The sequence below is a fragment of the Dromaius novaehollandiae genome, chromosome Z (assembly GCF_036370855.1).
Source record: "Dromaius novaehollandiae isolate bDroNov1 chromosome Z, bDroNov1.hap1, whole genome shotgun sequence".
In the NCBI taxonomy this organism is placed as follows: Eukaryota; Metazoa; Chordata; class Aves; order Casuariiformes; family Dromaiidae; genus Dromaius; species Dromaius novaehollandiae.
Window position 1 is genome coordinate 47,027,964 of NC_088132.1, and position 14,251 is coordinate 47,042,214.

At 47.0% G+C, this 14,251-nt stretch overlaps 1 protein-coding gene across 2 annotated transcripts in view; it reads left to right on the forward strand.

The window, feature by feature from the left end:
• Window positions 1–347: 347 nt before the first annotated feature.
• Window positions 348–14,251, forward strand: part of LOC135324637 (CMP-N-acetylneuraminate-poly-alpha-2,8-sialyltransferase) — a 62,280-nt gene continuing 48,376 nt past the window's right edge. The window contains exons 1-3 of one of the 2 annotated variants that reach the window (XM_064501287.1): window positions 757–816; window positions 3,877–3,960; window positions 5,203–5,334. In XM_064501287.1, coding sequence (XP_064357357.1) covers window positions 3,947–3,960; window positions 5,203–5,334 — 146 coding nt within the window. In that variant the 5' untranslated portion in view covers window positions 757–816; window positions 3,877–3,946. Of the gene's footprint in view, window positions 817–3,876; window positions 3,961–5,202; window positions 5,335–14,251 lie in introns of both variants that reach the window. The other variant, XM_064501286.1, reaches the window with a different exon arrangement.

The following is a 14,251-nucleotide window of genomic DNA, read 5'->3' on the forward strand; positions in this document are numbered from 1 at the left end:
GATTCCGGGGCGGGCAAGCGCTGCCGAGCACAGCGGGACCGAGTCCACGGTCTCTTTGTGAAGTTGCATTACGTATTTTTTAAAGTTGCATTATGCATTTTAAGGGCTGCGGCCGCGCTGCGACGATGCGGCCTCAGCGGAGGCCGGGAAGCGGCCACCGTGCTGGGGTGCGACAGCCGGGGGGGTCGCACGACGGGGCCGCCGCGGCGCTGCCACCCCGCCCGGGCGCGGCGGGGCGCGGCGAAGGGGCGCGGCGAATGGGGGCGGGGCGGTGGCGCATGGCCCCGCCCACGAGGCGCCCATTGGCCGAGCCCCTCCCGCCCCGCCCCCTGCCCCGCCCCGCCGCGGGGAGGGAGGTGCTAGCCCCGCCCCCGGGCCGCCGCCGCCGCCGCGATCGCACCGGGGCCGGGCCGGGGCCGCAGCCGCAGCCGGAGCCGGAGCGGGGCAGCGCGGCGCAGGGAGCGCGGGGCGCGCAGCGGGCGGGTGCCCGCGCGGCGCGGAGGCAGCCGCGAGCGGGGAGCGCGGGGAAGGGGGCGAAGGGAGGCAAACTCGCCCCGACGCCGCCCGCGCCGCCCTGCCCGTTTCGCTCCCTCGGTCCTCGCGGCCGGTGCGCGCGGGCGCGGAGCCGCGGGAGCCGCGCGGCGCGGGGGCGCAGCGCGCCCGGAGACAAAGGGAAGGGGCGGGGGCCGCGCCCGCAGGAGACATGCGCTCGGTGCGGAAGCGCTGGACGGCGTGCACCATCAGCATCCTCCTCATCGTCTACAAGACAAAGGAGATCGCGCGCCCCGAGGAGCGCCGGGAGGCCCCGCTGCCCGGGTGAGCGGCCGCGCCGCCGGGGGGGCTGCGCGCGCGCGGAGGGGGCGCCGGGGCCGCGGCCAGGCGGCAGCGCCCGGCCCGGCCGCGCGGGCGCGGGGGGGGCGCCGCGGGCAGCGGCCGCGCGTTGCTGCCGGCCCAAACCGCGGGGCGGGGGCGCGGGCGCGGGCGCGACGCCCGCCGGTGGCCGCGGGGGCGCGGCGCTGCGCGGCCGCCCGAAGTTTGCCCGGGAGCCGCCGCTAACTTCAGCGCCCCTCGGGGCGGAGGGTGCGCGCGGCTGCCCCGGCGCCCCCGCGGCGCGGAGCCCCTCGGCGTGGGCTCGCCCTGCCCCGCGGCGCCTGCCCGCAACGCGAGGCGGCGGGTCGGCTGCCGCGTTCGCTCTGCGTCTCGGCCGCGCAGCACGTCGCGTGCGTGCGCCTCTCCGCGCCTGCCGCTGCGCTTCCTTCCCCCCAACTTGTAGCCATCCTGCGCAGAAGTTGGGTGTTAGCCGAGGCTGGGCTCCGTCCGGAGGGGACGGGCTTGTTTTCGGGGCAGCGTGCCTGGGGGGAGCGCGAATTCGTGCAGGGGCACAGGGCGCTCGGGGGGCTGTGCCGGGGCTCGGGGGGCGCAGGCACAGCGGGTCTCGCCCTCTGCTGTGAGCCCTCGCCTTGGTGGGGCGGGGGGAAGGAGGAGGCCGCAGGTGCCCCCGCGCCCCGCGAAGGGAGAGGCGGGAGAGGCGCCCCTTCCCCGGGCGCAGCTGGGCACCGCGGGGCTGCTGGGTGGCGCCGGGTCCCCCAGAAGCAGCGGTTCTGGTGGCCGGGCTCCTTCTGCCGCCCCGCACGTCGGGGGGACAGAGCAGGGGCTGCTGCTCGCCCGCCGCGGCCCCGTCTCCAAGGTCTGAGAGGGTTTTCCCTCCGCGTGGTGAGTGGTGTGGTGTTTGCTTCCCCACGTATTAAAGGTTTTTACAACTTGGCTGTAACTTTGCTTCTTGTTGAAACTCAGCGTGAGCCCAGGTTTCGCAGCAATGCTGTGGTATCCCTGTGCTTGCAAGACAGCTGAAGTTCAAACTGTATGTTGGCAGGTGCAGGAAAACGCACGTGAGAACTAATGTGTCAGGGAGAATCAGCATTAACTAAAGACACCCGTGTTTCACAATGCAAAATCCTTCATTTCAGGCTAGAGGTAGTTGCTAAAATGATTCAGAAATTAGTCACTAGGTATAACTGGTACATATTTGCAAAAAAAAAAAAAAAAAAACCAACAACAAAAAAACCCCAAAACAAAAAACCCCTCACTCCTCCAGCTTGTGGTATCTTGTATTTGACGTTATTTAAAAGGTACTGAAATGAATTGATACTTTAATATTACATGAAGCAAAATAAGCGTATCTAGTCGTAGCTATGCGTGTCTCTAACAAGACTTAAAAATACAACCATAATGTACTTCAGCAAGGTCATTTAGCGGTATCTGGACACCTCTGGTGTCAGTGAAACTTCTTGCGCAGTCTGGTGCTATGCTCTTTGGCTGAGGCTGCGGGAATACTGTTTCTTTTCCCAGCCCGTCTGTCCCATCCCTCAGCAGCAAGGATCAGAAAACAGGAAGACCACTATCACCTTCTGCCACCGCTTATGACTCCAGTCCGTCTTCCGACGGAAGGGCTCACTCAGATGTTTGGTTATTTTTGATGGGCCATATGGGAAGACAGAGTCATGTTTTTGTGGAATGTTTTACTTCCCGAAGTACCAGTAATCTCGAATTCTGAATGCATGAGGTGACCGGTTTTGTATTTATTAATGACAGTGCCAGTAAATGCCAGGTTTTCTAAAATAGGTTACTGTATAAGAATCTGTGCGATTCCAAAGCCTGAGTTGCACCTTAAATAGCTCATGTTTTACAGCAAAATCTCTAGGACAATTACTGTAAAAGCATGCCATTCTTTAACTAGACTGTAATGCCCCTTTAAAAGTTATTCAAGTAATGAAACACATGCATTATATGGAATGCAGGCTTAAGCTGCATTATCTTCCGCTGATAGAAAATATGCGTTTTAAAGTTCTAAGACTCTTTTTTTTTCACGTCTAATGAACTGTATTCAGGATAAGAGGTGGTCTTATTAGCAAGGTAATTCAGAGTTGAGGTTGACACCATAAGCCACAAGTTGCCATCACTTTTAACAGCAGTTGTTTTATTAACATCAGGGGGGATTTGCTGCAATTCTAGAAGATGCTAAGTGGCTCCAATTTATTTCGCACTTGCAGAATTTTTCAGGGTAGATTGAGCTTTCTACACATCACATTATTTAATATTAATTTTGGACGAAAATTAAACTGCTAATAAAAAGGAGAGGAGCATATAAGCAAACACCTTTATGTTTGTAGCAGAGCTTTAACAGAAAGTGCTTAGGACCTTCTCTCAGCTGATGAGAACACAACTTCAGATTGTTTTTCTGTACCATAGTTCATTGAAGATGTAAATTGTGAATACTCGAGACAATCACATTTCAAATGCTTGAGTACTTTAGCTGTTTGGAACGTAATTTGTTGCTAAATTTTGTCACCTGTTTCACTGTTAAAGTGTCTAATGGGTCACTCTTTACTCAGCTAGACTAGAGACACCCCTGAAGTACTCTTATGCTGTGTACTTTACCTGATGCATTGGGTAATTTTCCTTTAGATGCATACACATCTTGTTGCAGGACAATACATGCAATAAATACATTCATAACGGTTGTGGAAAAGAAAACAGCAGTGAGCTTGCTCACCGAATATAAAATTAAAAACATCGAAAAGCGAATATTGAGTAAATTGCGGTTGCTGTGCGTAGTGACTTTGGCGACGTCCGGTCGCGTTGGCGTGGCTGGGCGGCTGCGCCTGCGGTGGCGCGTCCCTGCACGGGGCTGCCTGGGCTCGCGGGCGTTGCAGTAGGGGGCGCTCTCAGCTCTGCGGCCGCGCCGCGTCCCCGCTGCAGCCGGCTGGCGCGGGGCGGCGAGGGAGGGGCGCGGTGCCACTGGCACAGGGGGTCGGGGCTTTGGGGGGTTTTCTTTTTTTTTTGAATGAAGTGTAAAATACTGTTTACTACTTACAGGAGCTTTTGCAATCATGGCACTTTTTGCAAATGAACACCCGGTACCGGTTTTGTTAATTTAGCCTAATTAATGTCCCGTTGCAGGTTAGTTCCAGTTTAATCTGCTGTATAATTTACCAAACGCTAATGCGTATATGTACTGTAATAATGTTGCAGTAGCTCTTATCATGGAGCAGGATCCCGTTGTTTTAAGCACTTACAGAGGCAGGGAAACAAAAATCAGCATTTCCCTAGAAAGCTGGTGGTCTCTTTCAGAGACTGTAGTGAAACATCTTTCATGCTCCCTTGTGTTGGGCAAATGTCTGCTGGTCAAAATTCCTGTTTGCAAGCCAAGTGGAATTATTATTAGTAACAGTATTTCAGAGAAAAAGTTCCTTTCTTAACAGATAGAGAGATTTCTGTATATTACCATGCTATATATTCCTTCTCAGACATGAGACATTCTGCTTGGTCGAATGTTATACACAAAGAGTTTGATATATTAAACAATTATGGATTAAACAGCTATGTTTGAACTCAGAGAGCTGAGTGTTGCTCTGGTGTATAAATGGAAACAGTATGGTTGCACATATGGAGATTTTAGACCTAAGACATAAGTCCTGCTTGCAGAGTTTTAGCTTTCCTATTACACTTGCGTGGCCCTATTGGCTGATACAGTTGTGGCTGGTAACTTTATGATGCTTCATCAGATGTTCAGTGATCATCAGTCACTGCTAACTGCAGTTTTTGTTTTTTAAGGTTACCCTACCAAAATGCATGGATTTAATGAGATTGGTGAATAGGATTAGGCAACTGAGCTGTCTGGCCCTGTACGTACAAATGTTTCAGGAAGTCTCAGGGAAGTTTTGTGTTTTGTATTCCCCGAAACTCCAGAATTCCTGGCATGAAAGTCTCCTATTACTGGTAGGAGGCAAAGAGAGATAATTAGCGCATTACTGTGTAACATGAGAAATTGCTGGAGGAAGGATGAGAGTTAAGTCTTAATTCTTAGCTTAATACTGGAAGTTAGGGACATCGGAGTGCAGAATCTGCCTCACACACATAGAGGCAAACCAGGTCTGGCTTCACAATTTGGAGTTTATTATAATTTTTGTTTTGTTTATTGAAATAAAACTAAAAATATATTTAAGATTTTAAAATAAGCATTAAATTATTAGATATAGATCGCCCAGAGATTTCTCTTATTTTATTTGGTGAGTAGATTGGGTGAGAAGGGGAGGTAATGCTACGTTTTGTTGTGGATGAAAAGAAAATATCGCTCGTGCTTGTGATCTAAATTACTTCAAACTAGTAACATAATTGTGTCTTTTCTGTGTTGCATTGCAGAGATGGTGAGCTGAGTTTGAGTAGATCAATGATCAATAGCTCTGATAAAATAATTCGAAAGGGTGGCTCCTCAATCTTCCAGCACTCTGTAGAAGGTTGGAAAATCAATTCCTCATTGGTACTGGAGATAAGGTAAGTGTCTTAAAGTCCATTTCATATTACTATTGCCTATAATTCTTCTGGTGTAGAAAACTTATCATAGTCATGTGATTTGCTGTTGCTGGAGGATGTTTTATAACTTTGTGCTTACCTAGGTGCAATGTTAAATGCAACTGAATGACCTCAGACTCCGAAGTAAAGTTGCCCTTCACAGGAATACGTAAGATGTTTTCATCTAGTTATGTCAGTCAGACCCTCGAGGACAACGTCTACATTAAGCGTGTCTGCACTGAACTGGTGGTCTCGCGTTCCCTTACAGTCAGTGGTGAGAAACTGGCGCTTTTAGGACATGATCTCGTCCCATCCTACTGTAGCTGCCTAAAATAGCACAGATGAAAATACCCTGAAAGTACCTGTATTTCTCTCTTCTCTGCAAAGAGAGTTTAGAGAAATGACTTAGATCTAGGGGTCAAGAGAGAGGCTGTTGGGTGATAGGACTCCTACCCTGAACGTCCGCGACTGGCCCAAGTGGCGTCGGCGCCACTGCCGCCTGGTGCGGTTCTCCATCCCTTGCAGGTGCAGGCCAGGAGGAGTCTCGGGTCCACGTGGAGGTGGGCACCAGGGCAGAGTTAAGAGGAGGGACATCAACATTTTTTTTGCATCAGGGCCACCATTACTGGGCTCTTGTTGTCATGTCTTCTCCGTCTCAGGAAGGTGGCCAGGGTGGGAAGGGTGTGGAGCTCGGGTTAGCGGTACGGAGGGCTGAGCCTGTCACACTCTGTGCAAGGTGATAGAAAAGAGGTACTTTTCAGCAGCAAAGGCATAGCGGAGTGGATTTTTGATTTTCTGAATCCGAGCACTGTTTTACAGCTGAGTAGGAATTCGATCTAATTAAAATGTGGTTTCTATGTCACTTGTCTTTCTTTGATTTTGTATAAATTAAAGGGCGGCTTATGAAACCCTTAAAGGCAATGCTTCTGTGTATGAAAGGCATGGCTTCTCTGAAAAAGGGACTTCCAGCTTTATGGCTACTGTTTTATGTTCTTCATTCTGAAACAAGCCGAAGATATTAATAGCTCAGAAATGATTCACATGCACAAAGTTGTAGTAAAAGTAATCTGTGGAGCAGTTATAATTCTTGAAATTCTGCGGCTATGATGGACTTAGCACAGCCCCACTGCAACAGCGGGGGAACAGCGACTGGGATGAGAAGAGCAGCAGATTTTGGGTAGCAGCAATAATTGCTCCTGCTGATACTCAAGCCTGTGGCTGTATCTCAGCAGCCGGGCAAGCACAGCGCGCTGCGTTGCACTGCGTGGTGCACTGCGTTGTCCTGAACCCCTGGGTGCCCTGACTGGGGGACCCGAGGGTCCAGCTATGCCCCTGGCACCTGGTTTTCGCACCAGTGAACACCTGGATCTCACCCTAAAATGCAGCCAAGGAGCACTCCCATGCCCCGGGGCTGGTGTTTCTCCCAAGACCCTCGGTGTAGATGTCGCCTCTTTAACCAGTGTGTGGTTGTTGTGTAAAAGATAAATTCCGCTCCAAGGTAATTTAGGGAAAATAAGCAGAATTCCTATATCAATAACAATATTTAAGATTTATGAGGATGTAACTGACAATTTAAGCTGGACTGATAGTAACTTGAATAGTGTCCAAATTTCAAATCATAGGCTATGGTTCTGACAAGAGAAAACAAGCAGCATGCCATTTTGCTTGTGAGGTAAATTGATTTGTTTTGGAAGTCATTGAGAGACTATAAACAGAAACCTGTAATAACTCTTTTCAGTCCTCCCATTTCGGTGAAGAATTAAGTATCATGTTTCAGAACCATTTAAAACCAATATATTTTGCTGCTCAAGCCAAACAATAAACAAACGGTAGTATTATAGTGACTCTTTAGGTAAAGTTAAGAGAGAAATCAGAGTTTGGGATACTTTTGAGGTGCTCACTTTTCACCTATTTCAAAAGCAAACTGTATCGTTCGGACAAAGAAGTCAGAGTGCTTTTTTTTTTTTTTTTTTTTTTTTTTTTTAAAGTTTCTTACTACATACATATCTCAGTCTACCAATAGCCTGAGTTTCAAAAACAACACCTTTTTTTCTTACTGTTGGGGGATGAGAAAGTTCTCTCACTTATAAATGTGCTCTTAAGAAACATCATGATGCAGTTACTTTGTGGTTTTTAAAGACTTAACAGTGAAGAGTATATTTTGTCTCAGTGATACAGTGAAGAAAAACATGTAACCTGTACACTAGTTTAAACAGTAAAGCTCCCATTTGGTCAGCGTGAAGATTTTCCATATGGCAGAATGCATAAAGTTGAGGTTATTTAGATGTCCGCTTTGGTCTCATTTTGAGATGAAATAGCTATCGTCACGAACAGCAGATCAGAGGAGCAGGTGTTTTCACTGAACCGATACACGATTTTAGATTAATGTGACTTAGGGCCAAAATTTGATGTCCACTGTGAGGGGAACCAGGGCTACTAGCCAGTGCACATCCTTTGCAGAAATGCTCTGTGCTAACGTGTGTAGCATACTCAGGTACACTCTTTGGCAGTGAGGGAGGGAAGTTTGGTGCGTTTTTCCTTGTGGAAACCACAAACAACCCCTTGTAGCGTGTGCCCCTGTGCTGATGCTGACTAAACAACATGCGTTCTCCTTTCGCTTTTGTAGGAGGTTTGCTATACACCTTTCTTCCCCGTCACAGCATCTTAGCTGTAAATATTTTTATGCTTATAGAACTATCAGGACTAACTTTAAATGTATGTAGCAATCTCCTAGAGTGTTCTCATGGTTAGACTAACTGTTGGGTCCTCCAAAGTACATTACATGCACTGTGTAGACCATGAAGATGATTCATGCTCTATTATTGCAACTGTTAATGTGAATAGTGTTTGACTTGTGGTGTGAGGTTTGCCATAGCAAATAATGGCAAGAGAGAAACATAATAAAAAAGGCTAGCGCCTGTTGAATAATGTATAAAAAGTTGTCACTTCTTAGCAGTGGAGAAACAATTTGTGAAACCGTTAATGTGCAGCATACAAACATTTCATAAAACTTATAATCATCCCAAAATGGCAGCTACTGTTGTCTTACATTAGCTTGGCACCCACAATAAAAATTGAAAAATATGGAAAAATTGTGATAGTGAGTTTTGCTTTCTGCAAGGACAGCGTGTTTTGTGCTGTGTCTGGACCTGGCAGGTTGGCAGCTGGGACATTGTGCTTTGCTGTCTGCTCTGTTGACCATGGGTGTCCTTTCCTGCCATTTTATATTGGCTTGGGCTAATGACCACTTTCTGTCAGCTGCTGAGGTCTTTTCTATTTGCTATTGGAAATGAGTTCTTGACTGGGTCATAGGAATCAATGAATGAGACAACTCTATTAGCAGGACCCCATGGGAGGAGGAAGAGCTTCCATGGGGTATCTGGGGTCCCAAGATGCTCTCCTGGACTTTGTGACCAGAAGAGGCTGTCGAGGGGGTGTAGCAGCCCCTTTGGAGGTGCTTGCTTGGAAGAAAGAGCTAGACTTTGCATGACTGAGGTGGGGATGGTGAGTATCGCTAGCTAATTACTGGAAACTGCAGCAAATTTGCTGCCTTGCCAATCATGACTGCACCAGTAGGAGAGTGATTTTTTTAAATGGATGGTACCTTCTGATTGCTGGCAACTTCTTTTAAGAATAATTAGTAATTCTGCTGCCCAAGGAAAGAAGACTGCTTGCTTGATCCCTGACTGAATGGTTCAGTCACGTGGGAACGGGAGAGAGAGGATCCACCTTCTGTGGGGTTTTATGTCTAAATCCTTCCTATTGTCTGTGACAATTTGAAGGTTTTCCAATTATGGAAATTGGGAAATTTCAGTTCCATTAAAGGCCGTGCTTTCAGAACGGAGAGATGTGGCTGAGGTGATACAAGCCCATCTGGGGAAGCCGGCTTAAGCAGGACTGGGGCCGTGCCAGCACCTCTGTGGTCTGTGTGAAATGAAATACAGTTGAGGCTTGAGCGCGTGATTTTCTTTTTCCACTTCTTTTAATTAAGTGGGGGCATGTATTTTCGTTGGAAGGAACGGTTAGAGGTTTTGAATTGCAGGAAGGCAAAATGAAGAAAAAAAACCGATGCGTGTCTAGGATATACTTATCTGTTTGTGATGTGGGTGAGAACTTGATGAGTGGAAATTTCCTGTCAGAGAAGTCTGAGAACTTGTAATATGCTAACAGCTTCATTTAGAGGAGGAAGAAAAAAAGAGAGAGAGAGGGAGGCTTCCCCCATAGAAGGGCTCCAACTGTTATCATTATTTGTCTTGCAAGATGAAACGAAACTGCTATGATATGTCCCTGAAGTGTGTGCAGTAAACGTAGAGCTGGCCCTGGAGCAGCTCTGAAGCTTTTGGAGCCACATGTTGAGGCCAGCCAGGCTCTTCCCTTCCGAACCTGCGTCTCAGAGACACGCAGATCGGGACTCTCCGGGCTGATGCAGTCATAATAAACCTTAAAGCCTTCCCAGAAATTTGAAAAGCGTTTTGCTTCCCTCGGAGCCTTATCTCAACTGAAAAGGTGGCGTTCGTTCTTGGTTGGGGTGGTTAACGCCACTGACTCCGTTCTTTGGACTATAACTTGCTTAAATTCATGAAAAGCCGATACATGGCTGACCTTCATGTGCTAAGCGGTGGCCAGGCACGCTGTTTCGAAGCCCTCTTTTCCCCTTTGCGTGCCCGCTGAAGGCCTGTGGCGTGATTAACGTGTGCTTCAGCTGGGAGGTGGCGCTTCTGGCAGGGGGGGAGCCTGAAGGGCTCGGGGGGAGCCGGGGCAGGCCGGACCCCCACCTGGGTACCCGGATGGGTGCTGGTGCGGTCCGCCCCGGGCTGGGGAGTTCTGGGAAGCTTTCCCTGGTTAGTCACAGTTACGCATGGTTTTAACAGATCAACTCCAAATCTTAGCAGATTTTCAAAATTAAACAAGAAAAAGTCAGTGGGAATCTGCACTGGCTTGGGTGGGAATGGGAGTCTCCTGCGGGTGAGATGGTATGTGCTTTTCAAAGGAAAAAGATACATGCTCGGTGATCTTGCTATAGTGGGAAGTGTGAACCTGCATGCAACGTTCACCAGAGTTGCTGCATAACTCCTTAATATTTGTCTGGAGGAGCGCTCAGTAACACTGGATGTTTGCTGGTTCTGTATTGGAAGGACTTTGTAGGTTTGTTTGTCTTGCACACAAAAAAAGCACCAAGTGAGTCCAAAAAATGGAGAACTGAAAAGCCTGGGCTCAGTTTAGGGGTGATCTAAAGTCAGTACTTGAACCGTTTAGCTACTATCGAAACGATCAGCACGGTATTTTGAAATTGAAATATGTGTGGTGAGTTGCCTTACAGAGCAAATAAAAATATTTGGATGTGAGTAACCATTGGCCTTTCAGTAATCAGTGGTTCTTTAGAAAAACAAAACATCAGTCTCCCCTTTTGGTAGCATGTGAAAAATCCTCCCTGTAGTCACATAACACACATTCAGAAACGCAGAGCTGGAACTATTAAAACTGCAGTTAAAATTCCTAACTGGTCTTAATTTATTAAAAGCCTCCTTGTGATCAATATGCATAGAGAGAGCATAAAAAGGAAATACTAGAAAGGAAAGATAATTAATCAAACTAAAACTGCACGCTGTTCCCTCACTCAAGCATGCAAACGCAGTTTGATTTAACTACCTGTTTCTCTTGCGGTGCCACAGGCGAGCAGAGCTGGAAAGCGCAGCTCCTTTGAGACAGTAGTATTTTTAGTGTGCCTAAGTAAAAATGGAATAATAAGGAATATATTAGATAAACACGTGCCAGGAGTGAGGTAGGTATAGGTACATAAACCTTCAGTGGGGCAGGGTGTGGACTAGATAACCAAGTAGCCGGCTTTATTCCTGTATTTGTAGCGGCATTAAGGCTCGGTGCCCGAGCTGGGTTGCCCAGCGCTGAGGAAGCCCGTCAGTGGGTTCGCCCCACAGTGAGGCTTTCCAGCACTGCCCTGCTTGGAAAGAAAGTCTTTAAAAATATTTGCAATCCTAAAAGTCAAATACTTAAGTGATTTTTTTTTTTCTTAATCCAAACAGTTCTGTGGCAGATATGGGAGAGGTTGCCACAGGTTGATACTATTTGCATAGTACAAAGACTATTGTACCAAATAAAAAGTGCACATAAATAGAAAACATGTCGCCACATTGCCCCAGAATAATACATCTTTATATCTTTTGGAAAGCTATGCAAAGCAGTGGTATCTGTTATGTGTACTTCATCAGATAACCAGGAGTTGTGCTTCATGTTTAAGTACTTTGAACATCTGTTTCTGGTTATCAAAACAAACCCAGGTCAACCACAGATTGTGGCACTGCATTTCTGAGAGTCGTGTAAGCACATTGCAAGCAGCTGCTGGGCTCCAGCAGACCCCGCTAGCCCCCTGTGCCTCACCTGCCTCTGAAGGGCTCTGGCTGTACCCCTGGGACAGCTTTATTCATCAGAACAAAACTTGAAGCCCACCTCAGAAAAACAGTTTCTTTACACGTTCTAGCTTATACTTGCAGAAGTTCCTTCCATTCAACGCCTTTGCTTTGAGGTTCACTGAAAAATTACGGTTCCCCCCCCCCACCTTCTCTAACTGAGCTGTGAAGTGTCTGAATGCGAATTAGCATGTCTTTTAAATTATTTTTAACCAACATCACGATTGACTGAGAAACCCATGTGTGTTTTGTGTGTAGTTTTTGGTCCTATCCCTTAGTATAATTTTTCCTCTTAACACCCATGTGAAAATGGGAAGTACCACTATCCCCACAGTACAGATGAGTCAGCGCAGAGGAACTTAAAACAATGGCATGAACATCTGCATGCTTAATCACATTTCTTCCAGTATTAAAAATATTTGGATACAGTTTAAATTAAAGATATTTTAAAGATAGCATTATTACACATCTCATATTGGCACAGAGATTCTTACACATACTCTAACACCTGCTCATCCATTTACCATTGAATGTGCTACTCAACTTCAGATAAAAGTATACTTTTAAATATGCGAGAACATACTAAGATTCAGTGACTTTTGCCCAGCTCAAAATTTTAATGAAAAATAAATTCCATAGGCATTTTTGAAATTTCAGTTCTGTTAATGATTGATTGATTATCTGAATCTAATTCAGCTCCATTTGAAACCCATTGAAAGACTTTTCTGAGCCTATGTAGATACATAGGCAAACTCTGTAAAGTTACCCACCCCAAATTAATACAGGAAGCCAAGGCCCTATCTTATTTTTTGTCACTGTTTCCATAACTGCACTGCATTTTCTCGTGTTTTAAAATAATACGCAAGCTGCTCTGTTCATGCACAAGCATTGCCCCTTTTTTTTGCAGATACAAGTAATAACGGGCTTGTTTATTCTTGCTATCTGGGTGGGGGCTTCAGAAAAGTCAAGTGAAACTCCTTGTGCTCACGGGCGATTCTGTTTCCAGCCGCAGCTCTCAGTCTCTCCACGTTGCAGATAATTTTTCTGGCTTTTTGCACCTTGGCAGTGGCCACCCCTCCTCACACCAGGGCGCCCGTGAGGGGGGAGCCTCCGAAGGGCTCGCCTGCTGCTGTCGAGGACTTGGTGCATCTGCCTGGTCCCATGCAGAGCCCCAGGCCTGATGGCTCTGGTCCTAGTATTTAATAATTTCAGCTGTTTTTAATGCTGCTGGATCAGATGATTCCTTCTTTCCCTCTCTCTTTCATTTTGTAGCCGTTTACACATCTGTTGCTGGGTGCCCACAAAATGATGCTCATCAAGCCCATGGGGCATTTAAATCCATTTGAACTTACAGCCTGAGGAATAGGCTTTATCGTGCTTTATGGAGATGCCTTGCCTGGCTTTTTATATCACTTCCAAAAGCTTTAGGCACTCAAGGTTTTGATATCCTCTACTCTGCTTCATTGTTTGGAGACCCTCACCCACCTCGGCACAGGGCGTCTTTGCCCTGGTGCTGCTTCATCTGTGTGCGGTGGCTGCAAAAGGGAACCTTGGCCGCCCTTCTCTTTTTTTTTTTCCTCGCAGTTTAAGAAGTGAGAGGAATCACTTGAAAACAGTATTTTTATCACGTTTCACTTCCCCTTCGGCGTGTGAGTTTGATTCCAGGGCAACCGTTCTGCGCGAGGGGCTGCAAGCGGCTGGCTTGTCTGCTCTGAGCTGGTGAATTTAAAGAGCCTTGGTTTTGGTATTTTTTTTTTTTCCTCCCTCTTAGATCTCACAAGCAGGTACAAATTACTGTGGCTTAACTTCCTCAGTTGACATTTAAGCAGACATACTTCACCTCTTACTTGCCGTGGACTGGGAGTATACAAATGCTTAATTACCCCCATTCCCTGGACTTGTGCTATCTGATAGCTTGATCATGAGAGGCTAAACCCCTGTTAACAGTTTAAACGCTTAATTGCGGAGACGCAAGCTGAAGGATTGGACTGAACTGATTTAAAGTGATGATAAGAGTTCCCAAGAAGTGCTTCTCTGAGTTCAGCTAACAGCCAGGCTGCACGCTAAGCTGCAGTTCTTCAATTTGCAGTGTGGTTTTAAGCTGATTTTGTTAAATTAGTACAAAAGACTGAGCGTGTTCCTATTTCAAGTTAATTAGGATAACTTTGACTGAGCCTTCAGTTAATTAGGAGAAGGTTTGAGCTAAACCAAATACCTTGTTGTTACAGTGAAATAAGAATCTAAAAGAAAACATGGTCATTCCTGAACCAAGCTGACTTTTGAGACATGAGAGTATAGTGAAACATTTATTTCCTAACTCACAAATAGCCCATCTTTTAACCAACATGTTTTCAGGAAAACCAGCTGCTCTGGTCTTTTTTTTTTTGACATCTGTGCATACAGATTTGCATCTGTGCAAGGCTTTGTAAAGTATTAATCAAAAATAGTGCTCCTTCTAAGTTTTAGAGTCATCT